The 18435-nt window shown below is 43.4% G+C and overlaps 2 protein-coding genes across 8 annotated transcripts in view; both read right to left on the bottom strand.

The window, feature by feature from the left end:
• Positions 1-703: 703 nt before the first annotated feature.
• On the bottom strand, positions 704-5730 carry TXNDC15 (thioredoxin domain containing 15). The gene is made up of 6 exons (XM_039701604.1): positions 5722-5730; positions 4255-4552; positions 3808-4169; positions 3148-3311; positions 2823-2953; positions 704-2087 (listed from the first exon to the last, which is right to left on the bottom strand). Exons 1-6 carry the CDS (start codon positions 5728-5730, stop codon positions 1891-1893), a joined length of 1161 nt encoding a protein of 386 aa, XP_039557538.1. The 3' UTR covers positions 704-1890.
• A 711-nt stretch (positions 5731-6441) lies between these two features.
• Positions 6442-18435, bottom strand: part of CUNH5orf24 (chromosome unknown C5orf24 homolog) — a 22060-nt gene continuing 10066 nt past the window's right edge. For 3 of the 7 annotated variants that reach the window (XM_039701123.1, XM_039701124.1, XM_039701122.1), the window contains exon 2: positions 6442-11109. In XM_039701123.1, coding sequence (XP_039557057.1) covers positions 10540-11106 — 567 coding nt within the window. In that variant the 5' untranslated portion in view covers positions 11107-11109 and the 3' untranslated portion in view covers positions 6442-10539. Of the gene's footprint in view, positions 11110-13251; positions 13275-17203; positions 17226-17488; positions 18364-18435 lie in introns of those variants that run through there. The other 4 variants (XM_039701120.1, XM_039701125.1, XM_039701126.1 and 1 more) reach the window with 4 other exon arrangements.

The following is an 18435-nucleotide window of genomic DNA, read 5'->3' as shown; positions in this document are numbered from 1 at the left end:
CGCCCCGCGGGAGGAGCCGCGCGGCACCGGGGCGCGCGGAGCGGCGGAGGAAGGAGAGCCGCCCCCGCCGCCACGGCCGCCCGGGGCCGCGGGTGGCACCGGCAAAGGAACGAGGAGGCTCCGGCCCCGCATCGCTGTGTGTAGTCCCCTGGAAGGAGGTGGAGCGGGGGACACCGATCTATTCTGCCGTGCCTGCAGTGAGAGGAGCAGAACCGGCCTAAAGCTGAGATTGGAGCGTTCAGATGAGATATTCAGGAAAACCTTTTCTGCCTCGGGTCATCCAGCCGGGCTCTGGACCCCGTGCTGCCCGGGGAGCGGTGCAGTCCCAGCCCCGGAGGGGTTCCACAGGCGCCGGGATGGGCGCTGGGCGATGGGCGATGGGGTTTAGGGGTTACGGTGCTGGTGGAGGGTTGGTCTGGACGGTCTGAAAGGTCTCTTCTGACCTTGATGATTCCGTGATTTGTGACACCCACCCGGGAGGAGAATGGCCGGGCAGAGCTGCCGCCGCGGGTGGATTCTGTCACTCAGTGAGCGGGCAGGTGTCATTTCCAGCCCACGGGGCCGCACTGAAACAGCCCCGTTCTGCTTGTAAACACATCTGTTTGTAAACACATCCCTGTTTCTTTAGCGGTGTGGGCATGAGCACTGGGGACAATCCAACCCTGGGCCTCTCAGACGAACCAGATGGCAGAGGCAAGAATGCTCCGATTTGTCGTTCACAATCTTTATTAATAACATCCATCCCAGCTTTATCTTCAGTAACACCGAACTTTCACCAGTGCAGTTTCCTTTTTGGACACAGCTACACACAGCCTCTGGTTTCCAGAGGAAAAGATAGAGCCAGCAGAGAAATTCATGAAGAATTACATTGCAGGGATCTGAGCTATCTGTCAAACAATAAGTCTTAAGACTGATTTGTTTTATGTTAGTTTAATTTGCTCTCTAAACCACCCTATTAGGATACTTTGGCAAGCCTCCACCATGATAAATTTTATGCAATCATATGATTCAAACCCCACACAACATACCAGTCCATACCTTATCCAAAGCCCTCCATACTAATCATAACTAAAAAAACCCCATAAATTCTTTTTGTAGCCTCAAGTGGAGAGTGTGGAACTAGAAATTTACTAGAAATTTACATAAACATCAAGACTGGTCTTGCTAATTTAGGCACGTGAGCCGTAGTTCAGAAATTGCATGTTTTTACTTCTGAAAGAAAGGGACTTAAAAGGTTATACTAAAAACCTGATTTATTTATTTTTTAAAGGACAATTAATACAATTTTATCCAACAGGAATGTTGTAAATAAGTTGTATACACTCACAGAAATAGTGAGATGAGCTTGGGAAGTGACTCTAAATCTCATAAAGAACTGTTGCTAAGTCAAAACTCAGAGCAAAGTGGATGAGAAAACCAGCACTGAACCCCAGTGCCAGAGGTGGAAACACTCACCTCCATGGGAGTGAAAAATCATTTAAAACATCTTCATAGTTTATTTTATGGACAGTCAAACTAATGTACCAACACCTCCCTTCACCAGCATTTGCCTTGCAGTGTCACGCACAGACCAATATGCTGTAAAATTCTTCCCTGATCTACAAATTAGAACTGTAACCCTAATTACATCGAAGTCCATTAAAAAGAAGTCAATCAGAGCAGCTTAATAAATACTTTAGTTCATGTTTTTTCATACTTGTTCACTTACCACTGGAATCGCCACAAATGTGCTTGTCACAGATTCAGCAGTTCATAAATAAAGCCAATTTTTAGTCATTATTATAAATTACAACCAACAAATTCAACAGTTCATTCTTAGGTACTTCTAGTCCATAGAAATTCCCACTTTACCAATAAGTGCAAAATGTTGTCCCTGTTTGAAATCTGAGGTTATTCCTGGTGTTCGTGCTCCTGTCCCGGGATGAGCCAGCGGATGCTGTCGGTGCGAATGGTGGCGTACAGGACAAAGCCAGCCAGGAAGAGCACAGAGAACAGGAGCAGCCAGTCTATGCCCTTCGTCAGGACACTTGGCAGGGGCCCTTCCCAGTCTTCCTCTGTCACAGCCACATCGCTTCTAGCTTCTATCCCTAAAAAACAAAGTACTTGGTCAACATCGTAGTCGCCAAATACAGAGAGGCTGTGGCCCTCTGGAGCTTTGTGGAGCTTTGTGGAGCTTTTTAGTCTATCTGGAACTTTGTTCCTGCTCTCAGACTAAGCTCAAACACAGGCAGACTTAAAATTTTGGTGAGATAGCCCTTGTACATTAACATACACCCAGGATATGATTTACTGATATAAAAGCTTAGTGATTTTTATGTGTATTTGCATAACAGGAGAAGGCTTGTTCTGTCCTCCCACAGCACAGCCTTGGATAAGTTGTGAGAGTTTTTTTCAGCGCATGGAAATTTAATTTAGAGTGTTTCAGGAATATCATTTTTGTGCGTTTCTGGAAATGCAGATCCAAATAGCACTTCAGTGTGGATTAGAAGACAACTAGCTGGGTGGCAAAGAGAGTTTAATTTATTTCATTCTCAATTAAATCTTTGGGCAGGAAGATATGCTCCATCCTTCTGGCAGCCTCTCTAGCTAAACCCCACTGTTCCCCCTGCTCTGTGACAGCAGCCCAAGGAGCTGAATTTCTGCTCTCAGCACAGGCTGAAATCCAGCTCACAGCAACAACTGATCAAGTGAACCTCTGCTGAGTTTTCACAGGGTCTTTATGACATTCATTTTAAAGAACACACACAGGGACAGGAAGGCCCAATTTGGACCTTAAAGCCAGCCTGTTCTTCCCACTGGCAAACCAGGCCTGATTTACACACCTGTCTGGTTAAAGATGAAGTCTTTCAGGGTTTCCAGCGTTCTGTCTGTGTGATTAAATCTAGCCATAGGTTTAGCACCTTGGAAAAGGAGGATATTTGGTACAGCCACAGTTCCAAATCTAGTTGATAAACTACAGAAAGGAAAAACAAAGCATGAAGGAAATTAAATCTTATGGAGGAAGAAATAAAGACAGTCACAATACCAAAAGTGTCAGTTTCACTAAATAAAATTGTCAGTTTACGTAGAAAAAAAAGTCGCTCCTGTTTTTAAAACTCAAAGCTAACAGAAATGAACTGCAGCTAGAGCACAGGGAGCGTGAGTTACCTGCTGTGCTGGGATGCATCCAGTGCCAGGAAGCGAAGAGTTGGAAAAGCTCGGGGCAAAGAGTTAAAATGAGGTGCCAGGCTGGCAGAAAAGCGGCACCACGGTGTGTAGAACAGGACCAGTGTACAGTCACTGCTGTTTGGGTTCAGGAACTCCATCAGGTCCTTGGAGGAAGCATGAGAACAAACATGGACACTTATGTATTTAAAAGAGTTAATTCTGTGTGGGGATGCAGCATTCAGCAATCGATTAGATACCTGGCAATACTGATCAAGCAGCCACATCTTTTAGAACAGGTGGAGAATTGTATATAACCTTTTTTAAAGGTCGTTTTAAAAGTGTATTACTTAAAAATATACATACACATAACCATTACAAGAAAAATGGTACTAATTGCTATTAACGATTTCCAAGAGAAACGCCAGTCCACAGAGCAGGAAAGCTGGCAGCACCCTGCAGACACAGAGATAACACACAGAGGCACATGAAGCAAGCTGTAACTGCATTTTTTTCCCTGCTCAGAATGGCCCAGAACCCCTCCCTGCCCAGTCATCTGTTTTCTTCGGTAGACAGGGAAACTCACTAAGTCAAGCACAGAAAGCAGCAGGCTGACGGGCAGCCTCACGCCTTCACACCAGCAGTGGGCAGCGAGCCCCGTACCTGGGACACGTTCAGGATCTGCAGCGTGAAGCGCTCGATGCCCGTCGTGTTCCTCTCCTCGCAGTTCACCTTGGGGGCCTTGGCGCCCTCGGTGCCGTTCTGCTCCTCAGCGGGCGCGGGCAGCACGGGCTCCAGCACGGGCCGCTCCCGGCCCGGGCCGGCCGCGGGGCCGCTCCCCGCCGGCCCGCACGCATCGCCCGCCGCCGCCCCATCGCAAGCCTCCTCCGGGCCGCCGCTCGCCTCGGCCGGCACCGCCGACAGCAGCACGGGCGGCTCGGCCAGGGCCCCGCTGCCCAGCATCGCGTCCGCCATCTCGGCCGTGCGGTAGCGCACCGGCTCGGCGCTCCGCTCCGCCGCCGCTCCTGCGGGCACAGAGGCACGGAGGGAGGTGTGAGCGCCGCGCCGCGCCCGCCCCGCCACCGCGCACCCGGAGCCCCCCGGCCGCACCTGCGGGAAGGCTCGCACCGAGCCAGGCCAGCGCCAGCAGCAGCCGCCACATCCTCACCCACAGCCCCGGCCCGGCGGCCGCCGTCGCGTCTCCCCGGACAACGAGCGCTTCCGCCGGATCCCCGGGACACTTCCAGTTCCGCTGCCCTTCGTATTTCCGTGGGAAGAGCCCTCGGGGCGTGAGGGTGGTGGTGGGACAGCGGAGCGGGGCTGAGCCCTGCTCGTGTTGGTACAAAGCGGGGGGGTTTAACCGAGTTTTCTCGCGGCCCTGCCGAGCCCCGAACTGGGAGTGTTCGGCCTGGAAAAGAGAAGGCTTCGGGTGACCAATTACGGCCCCCCAGCACCTGAAGGGAATTTATAGGAAGGATGGGACAAGACTATTTACAAGCGCATGTTGTGACGGGACAATGAAGAATTATTTAGATTAGATATTAGGAAAAAAATCTTTACCAAAATTATTTTCAGAAAATTACTGTTAGCGTGGTGTGCCCCTGGCCCAGGTTGCCCAGAGAAGCTGTGGTTGCCCCCGCATCCCTGGAAGTGTCCAAGGCCAGGTTGGACACTTGGAGCAATCTGGCTTAGTGCAAGGTGTCCCTGCCCACGGCAGGGGTGTGGAACAAGATGTTCTTTAAGGTCCCTTGAAACCCAAACCATGCCACGGCTCTGTGAGGCCGCCTTGCAGGGCTGGGCCCGCACGGTGACCGCGGCCGCTGCCCGGGCCGGCTGTCGGGCCGCTGATGCTGCTGGGGGCACTTCACCGCTGATTTAAATTAGCCCTGGTCGGAAATTCTTGCAACGAGACAAGTGCGATCCCATGGCTTCGGCAGGCTGCTGTGACTGAGCAGTGAGCGCCTGGAGCTCATCCCAAAGCCTGCTCGGGTACAAGCATCGCAGCCCCAGCACTGCCCCAGAGCCGCAGCTTTTGCCTGCTCCCACCCTCTCCCGGCCGGGAGTTTGCACACAAACTGCTCCTTAACCTACAGCAGGCTGGGGTACGGCTAAAATGTGGCAAACTAAAAGCGTATTTTTTAAACAAAAATGAAGAGTTCTTGTCCAGCAGCTTATCAACAAAAGCTCCCAAGCAGAAAGGCAAGATAAATACTCCTGTATTCCTTTTTAGGAAATTGTATTTTTCCTTTTGCAGAATTAGTTTTTACTTTATTTCATTTAATAATGAAACCTCAAGACTATATGGGACATTTGAAAACGAACACATTACTTCAACTGCTGCTATCTTTTTTAACACACGTGTTTAAAACTGCCAGCAGTGCACAAGATTTTACCAAAACTCTGCATCTGTCAAAAACCGATAGTCATGACTGAGGGGAGCATGAACCATGCACACGGGAAAAGGGCAGGAAATAGCAAGGACGTGTGTAAATGAAGATGCAGGTCATTTATTACAGAAACTGGATTTTTAGCTTTGTTTTTACTCAGGTGTACTTCTCCAACTGTGTCATTCCTTACAGCATACATTTTCTCACTTGAAGATTTTTCTTTCAAAGTCCAATTTGCATAAGCACTAATAATGAGGACATAATAGTCTAAAAATAGAAAACATGAGGTTTGCACATAGAGGGAAAACATTTAATTAGATCAGCTGATAATGGAGCAAGCCTGAAAGCAAAAGCACAAAGGGAATCCAAACTGGTGCAGACTAGCAAAGAACAAGCTGCCCCATTCCCTCTTCTCCTTATGTTTTAGTCAAAACAGCATTTTCAACTTGAAGACAATTTCTTACTGTGAATTTAATTCTAACATAATCTCCTTCCTGCCATAGCACAAATATCCCTGGAATACAGGGATAAATATATCTTATTCATGACAGAATAATGAACTATTATCACCATTCCACGAAAATTTTATTTATGAGTACTTTCAATTTGATTTCCATGTGCAACAGAGGGAAAAGTTAGCAGCTGACTATTTATCCATACAGGGTTATAGCTCCTTTCCTCTCCTTTTCTCCACTTTCAGCAAAACGACAAGTACCATTAAGTTACTGTCACATTGTTTTCAATTCATTAAAAAATAAGCAACATTCCTCTATCTCCTGACACCTTGCAACTCACAGTCTTTTTGTCTCAATGCAAATATATGTAACATGTCTGTAACAAGCAGGTAATGTTGTCAACTGGCATCTTCAGGCAGAATTTTAAAGGTATTAAAAAAAAGCAAGGAAAAACGTTAAGTTTTAAAGTATTAACTTTATTAATAAATATACATCCATATGATGATGTAAATACAGATCATGAACACTACTCCATTCCCATACACATAATTGCACACGAGTAGCTCAAGTTCATGGACATAAAAACATACACAGTATCTAATCAGGCTTTTTACAGCAGAGGACAGGGTGCTGATACTAGTTATTTAACAGATTACTGTTACCCCCAAAGTAAACCTGTGGAAAAGCAAATGATGCAAGATTGAAGGAACAGAAAGTGGTTCAAATTTCAGAATACAGATTCTTCTATTTCAAAGAAAAATCACAAGGAGAAAGGTCTAGTCTCTACTAAAGTCATAAATATATTTAGCGGTGTTAAAATATATGCATTAAAATAGAGAAGAATAAACTTTTTGTAATCAGAAATGAAGTTTGCAGTTCCAAGTATTTATGATTGTTATCAGCTGCTTTAACTGTCAACTCTAAGGGGAGCATGAAACATTATTATACATGTAACAAAGAACAGCAGAGCCACAGCTAATGAAACCATTGCACAAATGACTTCACATTGCTCTGCCTTTTAAAGCTCTTCAAAATGGGGAAGGGAGTTAAATTCTCATCTGAATTACTCGGTGTATTGTAGTTCCAGGTAATTCTCTTCACAGATACATCACTTTTCACTGACAAGGCTTGGTTTTGTCCTGACTGAACATTAAGATCCTTCAGACAAAATGAAAACATATTCATTCAGAAGAGAGATCCTTAATGGCTCTAGTTAATTTGATTACTTTAAACTAAATCCAAGATATAAAGAGCATTGCTTTAATGACAAAGCTAAGTGCTGATTTTAAAAATACCATCTTTGATACCAAAGTTAGCTGCTTCTGATGGTATGTGATTTTTTTTCTGCCAAAATATGGTGCTAGCATCTTGAATCTGTCCAGTGCAAGACTTTATAGTAGCAAAATTATTTGGTTTTAAAGTTTAAGTAAATTTAATCAAGAAAATGAATAGTAGTTACTATATGTATCTTAAACAGTGAACTTTATAGCATAATTAAGGAATAATAGCAAGCTAATACATTTCATTTATGTATAAATAAGACATTAGAAACTTGATAATTAAAAGAAATTATTAAAACCTAAACTTGACATGTCGGTCTTCTGAACAGTGTTAACACACAACAGTGATCCTAGCTTATGAATAGCTGAATTATGATATATAATATAAAATAAGCAATTTACCATACAAGTAATGTTTTCATACTATGGGGGGAAAATGCCAGTTTTCCCATAGGTACTAATAAAGTTTAGGCATTAACATGCTGTTTCAGTGTTTCTCATGAAAAAAAAAAGTGTTGAAAAAAGCACAATGCATTCTGCAGAGTATACATAGGAAGAACAGAAGTATTTGAAAATTCCATTTCTGGTCACCTTGAATCTCCTCTTTTTTTTTTTTTTTCCCTTCACTGCATGGCTCCAGTAAACTCTAGCCAGATATAAAATAAAGCAGAATTAGGAAACACCAGCAGTGCACTTCTGATCTCCCTCCTACATCCAGAGCGCCAAGCCGCACACTGTGGGCTCTCTGAACACGTTTCTATTTGATGCTCATCATTTCACAACTGACAACATTAATTAGTTTTTACTGGGATTATATTTCATCTGATATAATTAATAAACACTGTAATGAACAGAAATTGCTTAGGTGATTTCATTATTTCATCAGCATACTTGAATACAAATTATACTAGCAGAACAGCAATACATCTGCATTATCTCCTGACACACAGCACAGCACCATTGAGTGGATGCACAAGTGAGGAACAGACAGGAGCAAACAGGATCAACAGGAGGAGGTAAGGAGTGGAGCTTCTCCAAGGTACAGTGGTGACATGCAACACGTTCCTTGCCAGCGAGGTGTGACACTCCTGCAGTTACACATTCAGCTGAAGAGGACTGCTTGCCCAGCTGAGTTCAGGAAAGAACTTAAAGCAGTCTTTTGTTGAAAAATTATCTGATTAAAAACAGCCAATACAACACAGATCCTGAGGGTGAATGAACTCACAATAGCATTTTGCATGTGTCAGAAGTTACATCTTCTGAGAGAGACTGCTCAATTTCAGACTTGCGAGTTTGTTGAGGAACAGAACGAACAACTGGATTTCAGAGCTTCAGCATGAAGAAACTATTCCTTAGTAGCAATTTAGCTGCCATTAGTTCATCTATTGACTAAGGAGCCATCCAGTATAAGTTGAGGTTCATTGTCTTAGTTGCCAGTCCATACACAGTTCCCCCAAAACAATTCAACACACCTATTGTAAAGTACAGCAAAAGTCCAGCTCAATATGTGTTAGGCATCACTGGAACACCTGAAGGCTTGCTGCTTTTTTCCTGATAAAAAAGGTATGAAACATGACATCTGTTTCTTAAGTTGTCATCACTGAAATCAAGAGGTCTAGTCAAAATGACAGCAGGCCAGAATAGTATTTATATAAACAAAAATGACCATCATTACCCATTCAGCACAGGCTCAACCCAAATTTTATTCTCCCCCAAATCTGCAAACTCTACATATTCCCCCTCCCCAGGTATTTCAAGCTACGAATTTATCATAAAGTCATTCTATATGTGAAACAGCTTAAACGTAAACTTTCTTCCAGATTAAAAAATAAAAAAAGAAAAAAGAAAATTAATTTAGAACAAACAATATGTAACACTGAGGACTGATTATTTTCTTCTTTTGAAGACTGGATGAAAGTATTTTGCACACTCACACATTCTCCCACACTTAAAAAAAAACATTACACACACACAGTTGAAAAATGGAACATTTCTTTTGGGAGGAGGGGAGGTTTTAGTTTGAGTCAAGAAAGGTATTTATAGTTAACCAACATTTTTTTCTGGCTTGCATGCATAGATTAATTACTCTATATCTGGGATCTAGCAGTGCAGTAAACTGCATCCTGTTTGCATCAGCTATACAGTTTGCTTTCATAAATCATGAAAATGGTGTCCTTTGGTAGATAGATAAGCTTTCATAACTTAAATATAGTATAAACGTCTAACAATGAAATAACTATTTCCAGGAATATCTGGCAAAACTGAGTCTAAAAATTTGGCAACAGTGTCTATTTAAAAAGTTTAATTTGTAAACATTATAGGTTATTACTTTAAAAGCTATTAAACTGTCGCCATCTAAGCACAGATTTGAAAGGCAAAAGCCAGTGTAAATAGCTATTTACAGATTTAAGAACATACTGCTGAATATTAATCAAGTGCCTAACTAGAATGAACAGTACTTAATTTCTTATAAAATATTTCAAATTCCAAAGAATTATTTGTGGTTTGGTATATGTATTACTAGGCATTTCAACATTACCTAGCAGAATCCTGTAACAGTGTAACGAAAAGAACAGCTCTCACCTAATGGCAAAGTAACTTTGTAAGGCGCTGTGAAGCTGTAACACACTGTACCAATGCTCAGCTTTCTTTAAAATCTTCCAAAATGTTTCTGGAGCATGAGTTGAAATTCACTTAATGCTACAACTCCAGAAATAAAAGTCACTGGAAATCACTTTAGAAAAAAAAGTTGGGTTTTTTTTGTATAAGTTTTTAAGTCTATTCTAAGTCTATCTGAGGTCTGTAGAAGGTCCTGCAGAAGTGGAAAATGTGGCTTGCCACTTTATCAATTTTTCTTACCAAGTAAGAACTTAACTGGCTAAGTTGCTTATTGTGGGACAGGCCACATCATGAACCATCAGCCAGCTAATTTCTATCCTCCTTATTTCAATTATTTAATGTACAACCACACATCTAGATTTATGAGAAACTGAACTTAAAACTAGGGACGTGGACATTACTTAAGTGTTGACACCAAGGCATAATGTATCATTTCAGACTTCCTTATAAATTATGATTTTAAATCAACAGAAGCCTCTTTAAACCAAAGCCTTCCCAACATTCTGTAAAAGTTATTAATTGCACCCGTAGGTTATGGCATTATTGGAATAAAATCTAGAAGCTCAGACTTAAGCAAACATTACAAGAAAACTCAAGAAACATGCCCAAAATCAGCATAAAGCATATTAGTAAGGAGTTACTCATTCCCTCCCTTCATTCATTAGGCTGTTTGATTTTGCTGCTAGTTTCACCAGCAGCATGGACTCCTCTGTTATGCACCATAGGGTAAGGAAAAGCTGCACTGCCACAAGTATAATTTAGATTTGCAAGCCGTGATAGAGCTTTAATGCTACCTGGAGGTCTGCCTGGGCTGACTTTGTATCCTGCTGCTTTAGTTGTACCCAAGGGTCTGCCTGGACTTGTCTTAAATCCAGCTGCTTTGGTGGTCCCCAGGGGTCGGCCTGTGCTGGTTCGGTACCCTGCTGATTTCGTGGTCCCTGACGGCCTGCCGCGCTTCCCGGAGCGGTTGAGGTTTTTCTTTTTCTTTAGTTCATCTTTTGTCTCTATATTCCTGCCACTTGTGGTCTGCAAGTGGGGGTCGTTCAAGGCATCTTGTCTCTGGCAGGCAATGGGTTTGTGGCTGACTGCGTGGCTGTACTTGCTCTGCTGCGTGGCGTAGAGGTCAAACTGATCCGCAGCCCTCACATTGTCTTCGTTCAGGCAAGAGCTCTTGCCAGTCCCACAGAAAGCTGGATTGCTGCTGGCAACAGGGTGCATCATTTTCTACCAAAAACAGGAGAGGGAAATGTGTATCAATATATCATAATACTGCAGTGTTCTACAAAAGAGAATCTTTCAAAAGCTACCTGTTTCATAAATTAGTCCAAACTACTTTGTCTATTTTTAGTAAACAGTATGGATGTCAATAAATTACTTTTGAAATGTGTTTTATTAAGCCTTCACTTGAGGTTCTGCACAGTAACCTTTACATGTAGTTTTAAAAAGGAGAGTTTAAACCACTTATTATTCACATAGGTATAATTAGGGACAAAGTAAGTTAAAAAACTGAACAACAGCATTTCAGAAACCGAGACCTACCTGGCTCATCTATGATTCCAAAACCTTTCTAACCAAGTATCATCTAAATTTTAGTTGTTCTAGCTTTAAGATTAATATGTGACTCAGCTGTAAGCCAAAGAAAGATATAACTCTCTTGGTATAGTAGACACAGCATCCTAAAATTTTTTTTTGTTTTCTTAAATGCAGCAAAAGAATGAAGTGGAAATCAGTTTTCTTATTTCATGTCACAATTAATGTCAAAAAAAGAAACACATAAGGCATTTGGCAACACAATGGTGCCATAGTTGGGAAAGCAGAGGGATGAAATGAATTTGTAACAAAGTACAAGATGCTGGATTGCAGAAATGCCACTGCTGTCCTAGTTAGGAGAGCACGTACAAGCTGCTAGCAATGCCAGCACTGAGATATTTTAATATTGTTGGCACTGCCAACAACTCTGGGAAATAAAGCAATTACATCTTCCATTCAACTATACTGGTTCTACAACTTAAGTAGGCTGCAAATACTCAAAGTCTAAGATAGTAATATTTAGCCATGCAGAACTCAATATTAAGCCAATAAATATCTGGCCCTTTGGAGTATTTCTATGTCTTACAGCCACACTTAAGACACCAAAAATGTCTTCTTAAATTTCACAAGTAGATAAGGTCTGGAAGATTTATTATCTTTTCCCTACAATAGCTCTGGAATATCACCTACAGCAACATAATTTAAACTGTACCATTGATTACTGAATTTATTTGGCAGTTACAAATGTTTCCTGCCAGCCAGAGAGAAAGCACACAGCACAGTCTATTTACCCTGGAGTAAATCCCCGTGCTCTTTTCTCCTGATTACAAAGGATACATTCCCTGTTGGAACACTCAATCTACCCTGGCTTGTCAAATGCACATTACAGTGTGCATTACTCTTGTGCAAATATATGAATATGGGTTTATGTCAAATAGTGAAATTATGATAGCAATACAGTTTAAATATTAGATGTTCTAGCAGAGATAATCCAAGGGCTACAATCCTGGTGCATTGCATGGGGTACAATAGAACAAAAGTGAAACCACTGTTATTGCAGCTGTTAACGTCCAAGCAAAACAACTAAGAATAGTCTGCAAGCCTGCACTTAGCAAAGGACAAAGGAAGTAAGCTCAGGTCAAGAGACCAGACAGACTTTTCCAAGCAGCAACACAGAAAGAAGCTTAGGGTTTTCTGCAATTAGCAGTCAAAAAAAGTTCCCTTTATTTAACCCCACTAGAAAACTGCCTGCAATTATCGCAAAAAATACCTGAGATTTTTCATGATATGTAACTGCAAACATGAGGGTTCTATCATGCCCTTTTGCTGTGGAGATTGTAAAGCCCAGCAGCTCTGAAAGGCTGTTCAGCTGTTTGCTCATCCACTAGAGACACTTGGACTGGTGAGCAGCATTCTTGTCTCAGTACTCATTTTAAACACAGGAATACTGGCTTTGGCCCCAAAAAACTGCTCCAAGTTCAACTGCCACAAAGAAGGATCAGCTGAGCTGCCCAGTATCCAAGGAACACACCAGAGCTGGGAGAGGGCACTGAATAACAGCAGGGGCTCCTGGTCTTTCTCATGGGACCGACCAGGCTCACACTCGCTCCTGTGTTACATTCTTACTCTCTGCTTCTTCTCCTCATTACACTTGAGGGGATTTTTCCATCCATCTTTCTGGGGGAGAACCATCATAAGCACTCCTAGACAGTGAATATATTCTGCTGTAGCTGCTGAATGCTGGAGCTTCATCACCATATGCATGTGCTTTGTGTCTACTGCAATAGCACTGAAAACACTGACTGCACACACAAGCCCTGGCTGATGATACTTTACCTTCCATCTGGCAACAACCAGCATCACTGGAATGGATGAATGAAGAAAGACAGTACAAATCAGTAACTGTTTCAAATTTCTTTCTAGAAGAAGCTTAACAAAACCCCCAATCTCAGTGGAAGACTGCCAGTAGGATTTTTTAATACATTTCCCCCCACTCTGCATCATTTTTCAACAAACCATGTAAATTTCAAGTAGTAGCCAAGGTTCCTCTTTTATCTTCTTTGATTTAAGACTTTTTTGGAAAAGTTTTTAAAAGGAAATCTGTAATCAAGCTTAATTACCCTAACATGGAATCTCCAGCATAATTTTCCTTCATTCACATTACAGTAGGGAATAAAAGAATGTAGAGAGTCTATCCGTGGAGTGGAAGCAGGTTTCTTGGCAGGGAGATATACAGTATAAAAGAAAATTGGTATAAAATGCAAAGCTATGCCAATTTAAAAATTACACTCCAGCTAAATTGTATAGCTAAACACATACAACTTTGTGTGCAATCATTCTTGAATAAAACCCTCCAGAAAGTTTCCAATAAGATAGAACTTTCTCATTTTAAACCTGTAAATAGACATGTAAAAGTATTTGCAACAGTTTACTTAAATCAGTTTTTAAACTGATTTTACTGACTGGCTGAATATCTCTGTATCAACAAACAGTTAAGATGAGGCACTGCAACAAGAAAATTAAGTTGTATTTCAAAAAGATTTGATGGAAAGTGACTGTGGAGGATTTTCTGTACGGATCTTTCAGTGCCTGGTAACTTATATCTATAAATGTGCAGGGAAAGGGAAGAGTCACTGGATAAGCTGGCTTTGGAAAAAGACAGGCAGCTTCTCATGCAACAAAGCACAGAAGTTCCACTGCTGCTAGAAAGAACAGGACAATACAGCTGGGCCCCACAAAGCCTTGCTACAGGGGGATGTCTGGACATGGTCATGACCCCCCTCATATCCCTAAAATACAGCTTAAAATACAGCTCTAGCTCACAGCTCCCAGTATTGTTATGGCCCATCTCTCTCTCCAGGCTTTCCTCCTGCAGGAAATTCCCATTCATGACCTGTTCACTACAAAAAATTGTAATATCAAAGCAACTCAAATACATTACATAAAAACATCCTCTTGGGCTGTGATGTGATGCCATCTTTGGCTTTCAAACATCATACCTTGCCTCCTTCACGGGCATGACTTAGCTGCCAGTGCAGACAAGGTGAAACCTTTGATAAGCAGAGAAGTTCACAAGGCCCCCCAGAACAGGCACTTGCTCAGTTGTTATTTTATACTGACTACTGGACCTGAGACCCATTATCTGCACCGAGCAGAATAATCAGTTCCAGCACAAGCAGCAGGCAACTGCTCTGCTCTCACCCACCCAGCCTGCCTGCTGTGCCCTGGTGAGTGCCAGAATGGACCTGACTCAGCAAGTGCCTCTGCCTTCTGCTAAAGCACGCCTGAGTCTCAGCAAAACTGCACAAAACTCCAAGTCCATCTATATTACAGCTTTCCAAATGATGAATACCAGAAAGGATAAACTCCTCACACCAAGAGGGACAATTTTGCTTTTAATGAGGGTTAGTATACAACACCCACTCGTTTTTCTGAGGTTTTTCACCGCTGAGCTTGCAATAGTTTCCACAGTATCGATGGGGCTGTGGGAGGCTGTAGCAGCACATTTTCATCATCATCCAACACATACAAAGTATGTGACTCGCTACTTAACAACACAAGCAGCCACAAGCATCATTTGTGCACAGCTCTCTGGAGGTCACTGTGGCCAGGAGCAGAGCACAGGCCCGGCTCTGTTCGGGATCCCTCATAAAGGAGGCTCTATGCTGCGCTCAGGGCCGGCGGCGTCACAGGGCTCCTCTGCTTCCCAGGGGGTGAGCAGCAACAGCAGCAGGAGGAATATTTTGCCTTTCAAGACCACAACAGAAATATGGTGTCACTTCTTCTCTCTTAGGATAGCATGGATGAGAAATCCTTTCATCACTCACTAAGAATTCTAGCAATTTAAATGTTTTTCACATGTCCCCTTTATTGTCAGCTCCTTTTCTACACATTAACTCTTGCTAAAGTAGGGCCTTACCCAGTTTTTAAAACCCTGTAAGTGCTTGCTTTCATAAAGATGCACCTTACCTGAAGTAGTCACATAAATGTAAATATTTTAAAAATACTAAGTATTAAATTCTATCAGTGGCAGAACATACACTGTAACACCTGAACCTACAACTGCAATCTTATCTACTTGTGAAGTTCGATAACCAGCTTCTCCACACTGTGCTTATGAAGGCCCTTCTGCAGTTGGTGCATAATATAAATTTACTCACTATTTGACACCAGGTAAAATGCCAAAATATAAGAAATTATTTCTTTACAGCGGTGACTTCCTAGAATGATGACATAAGGCTAGAAATCAAGAGACAACATAATTTTGGAATTTTGGTTATTCTTAGAAATTAAGAGTTCTCCAAGCAATACAACTTACAAGTATGGTCCCTCCCCTGGTAACCCAGAGTCATTTTCTTTTATGACAGAAGTTAAGAGAAGAGTTATTTGGAGCTGAAACATCCACCCCCTTCAAATTCCCCTTCCCCAGACGTGCCAGGCAGAATGGGAGCCTTCCCCCATCAGAATTTGTGCCTCCTGCTCCTCACCAGAGCTGCAACCTGGGTGCGGTCCCTGCGCCCCCGGGGAGTTCAAGTATTTTGACTCCGACACTCCAGGAGAAACAAAGCTCTCCAAAGCCTAAGCACCAGCTTTGTATTACAGACAGAGCTCAACTGCTCTCACAAAGAGTTGATGTTGGCAAGCACCACTAGGATAAGTGTAAAGTAAACTGAACTTTTAGGGTTCACTCATTATTTGATTGCAAAACCAGGCAAACAGTAATTGTTAGGCTTTCTAACCCTAAAAAACAAATAAGCCAGATCCAAGGGCAGAGTTTCACTGGATGCTAATATTAGCAAGGATGTCAGCTGACTTCTTCCCACCCCAAAACAGATCAAACACGATGATGATGATGAACAGGACACCTTGAAAGACTTAAGACAGCTCCACAAAAATTAAGGAAGATGGCATTAATGATTTAATTATCTGTGCACCTCCAGTCACGCTGACACAACTGACAGTTTGGTTTCATAATCAACACAAAAACCACTCTGAATCCACCCTTTTTCTGAACAGGACAATCTTACCCTTTCCTCTTCTCCCACATTCCCACTCCTTCTGCCAACACTAACTATTGTGCAAGAGCAGGACAAATCAACACCAGGGATCTGATCCAGGTGAAAAGTAATCCAACAAGAAAGCAAAAGCAACAGTGTGTAGGCACGGGGGCAAGAGAGTAACAGAAACCCACATGTCCATTAGAGACTGTGCCAGGGCAGCCGAAGCCACATTACCCACTGGCTGCCATTGACCCCACTCCCTGCTACTGTCACTTAAAAAAAATAACAAGATATCAAAAAGATGGTCTTAGAGGACTTCAGAGATCTGGATGACAGGCATGACAAGTCCCAAACACAGCACAGGGAAGGGAGGTTGGAGAAAAACCCCAGAGCTGAGGATGGAGCAGCACAGAATCGAGGCAGCCATTAGGCCAGACAGACTGGCTCAGGAGGGTAGTGAAACTGCACCCTCATTATTCTGTGGTTCTGCAATTACCAAACTTCAAGGCAAACCAAATGTGCATATGAATGATGGAGCAGGTAGAGGTGGATCTTTATAAAGAAAGGATTATTAGTGTTTGCGAATTGTCCATTCACCTCAAGGGGCCATTCCCAAATAAAAAGGAGCAGTCCTTGCCATAGCCTAGAACAAGGGCTTTGAGGAGCTGGAGATGCTTATTCATCTCCGTGGGTGTTCTCGCCCACCCTCCTCTCCCCAGGGCTGCAGTCTCCAACAATAGCTCAGAGGTAAGAGGTGCTCATTCATCTCAGTGGGTGTTCTCACCTACCCTCTCCTTTCCCTAGCCTGCTACCACAAAAGGACTTTCAAGCTTAAGAGATGGATCCTTCCTGACGTGCATTTTCACGGTGTTTCCCATTCACCTCAAGGGGCCATTCCCAAATAAAAAGGAGCAGTCCTTGCCATAGCCTAGAACAAGGGCTTTGAGGAGCTGGAGATGCTTATTCATCTCCGTGGGTGTTCTCGCCCACCCTCCTCTCCCCAGGGCTGCAGTCTCCAACAATAGCTCAGAGGTAAGAGGTGCTCATTCATCTCAGTGGGTGTTCTCACCTACCCTCTCCTTTCCCTAGCCTGCTACCACAAAAGGACTTTCAAGCTTAAGATGGATCCTTCCTGATGTGCATTTTCATGGTGCTTCTCTGTGACAGGACCTTGCAGAAGGCTCTGGACACCTGTCCACACACCCAAACACAGCCACGGCAGCGTCCCTGTGTGAGACTGCTGAAAGACAAAGTCCACTTGTTGAATTTGTTCAACGATGGCCAATGGAAGGACATGTTGGACTTTTTTTATTTAAGGTTGCATCTAAAATATGAGGGATTCAAGTACAGACACACACACAAAATTCTAACAAAAACTGTGGCATCTGAGGACTGAAATAGAAATAAACCATAATTTAAGAAATATTTTAACAAAGTACCCCTCCTACCCTTTCATTTTACAAAAATAAAAAACACACGGATCAAAATAACTGTTAATCCAGGGAGAACTGCACAAAAATTTAAGCTGCAACTATTCATTAATTAATTACACCAGAAGAACTATGCACAAACAAGCATACACTAAACTATCATACACAGCACTGCCACGCGTTGTATCAGAACGGAAGGAGGCACAGAGGGGACACAGTGAGGCTCTCCAGGTACCCCGATGTGCAGGGGAGAGAAGGCATCCGCTACTTAGGTGTGACAGGAAACACATCCATGGGCTGGACGCACACATGCAGACGCCCAGGCGAATGGGAACACGCTCTGAGTAAACAGCCCCGCACACACACACAGCCCCACGCACGGGGCTGAGGGTGCTGAAGGGAAGGAACAATTCCCGGCCGCAGGCTGGAGGGAAGGAGGGCCCGGCCCCACCGGGAGCGGCTGAGGGGACAAAGGGGCGGCACAGCCGCTCCGCCCCGGCCGCAGCCGGGGACACCGCGCCGGGGCGGCCCCGCGTGTCCCGTGTGGGGGCACGGCCCGGCACGGCACGGCACGGCACGGCCCGGCCCGG

Source organism: Passer montanus, unplaced genomic scaffold (genome assembly GCF_014805655.1).
Source record: "Passer montanus isolate IOZ18808 unplaced genomic scaffold, ASM1480565v1 scaffold15, whole genome shotgun sequence".
NCBI lineage: Eukaryota > Metazoa > Chordata > Aves > Passeriformes > Passeridae > Passer > Passer montanus.
The sequence above is the reverse complement of the archived record's forward strand: the minus strand, read 5'-3'. Positions and strand labels throughout refer to the sequence as shown.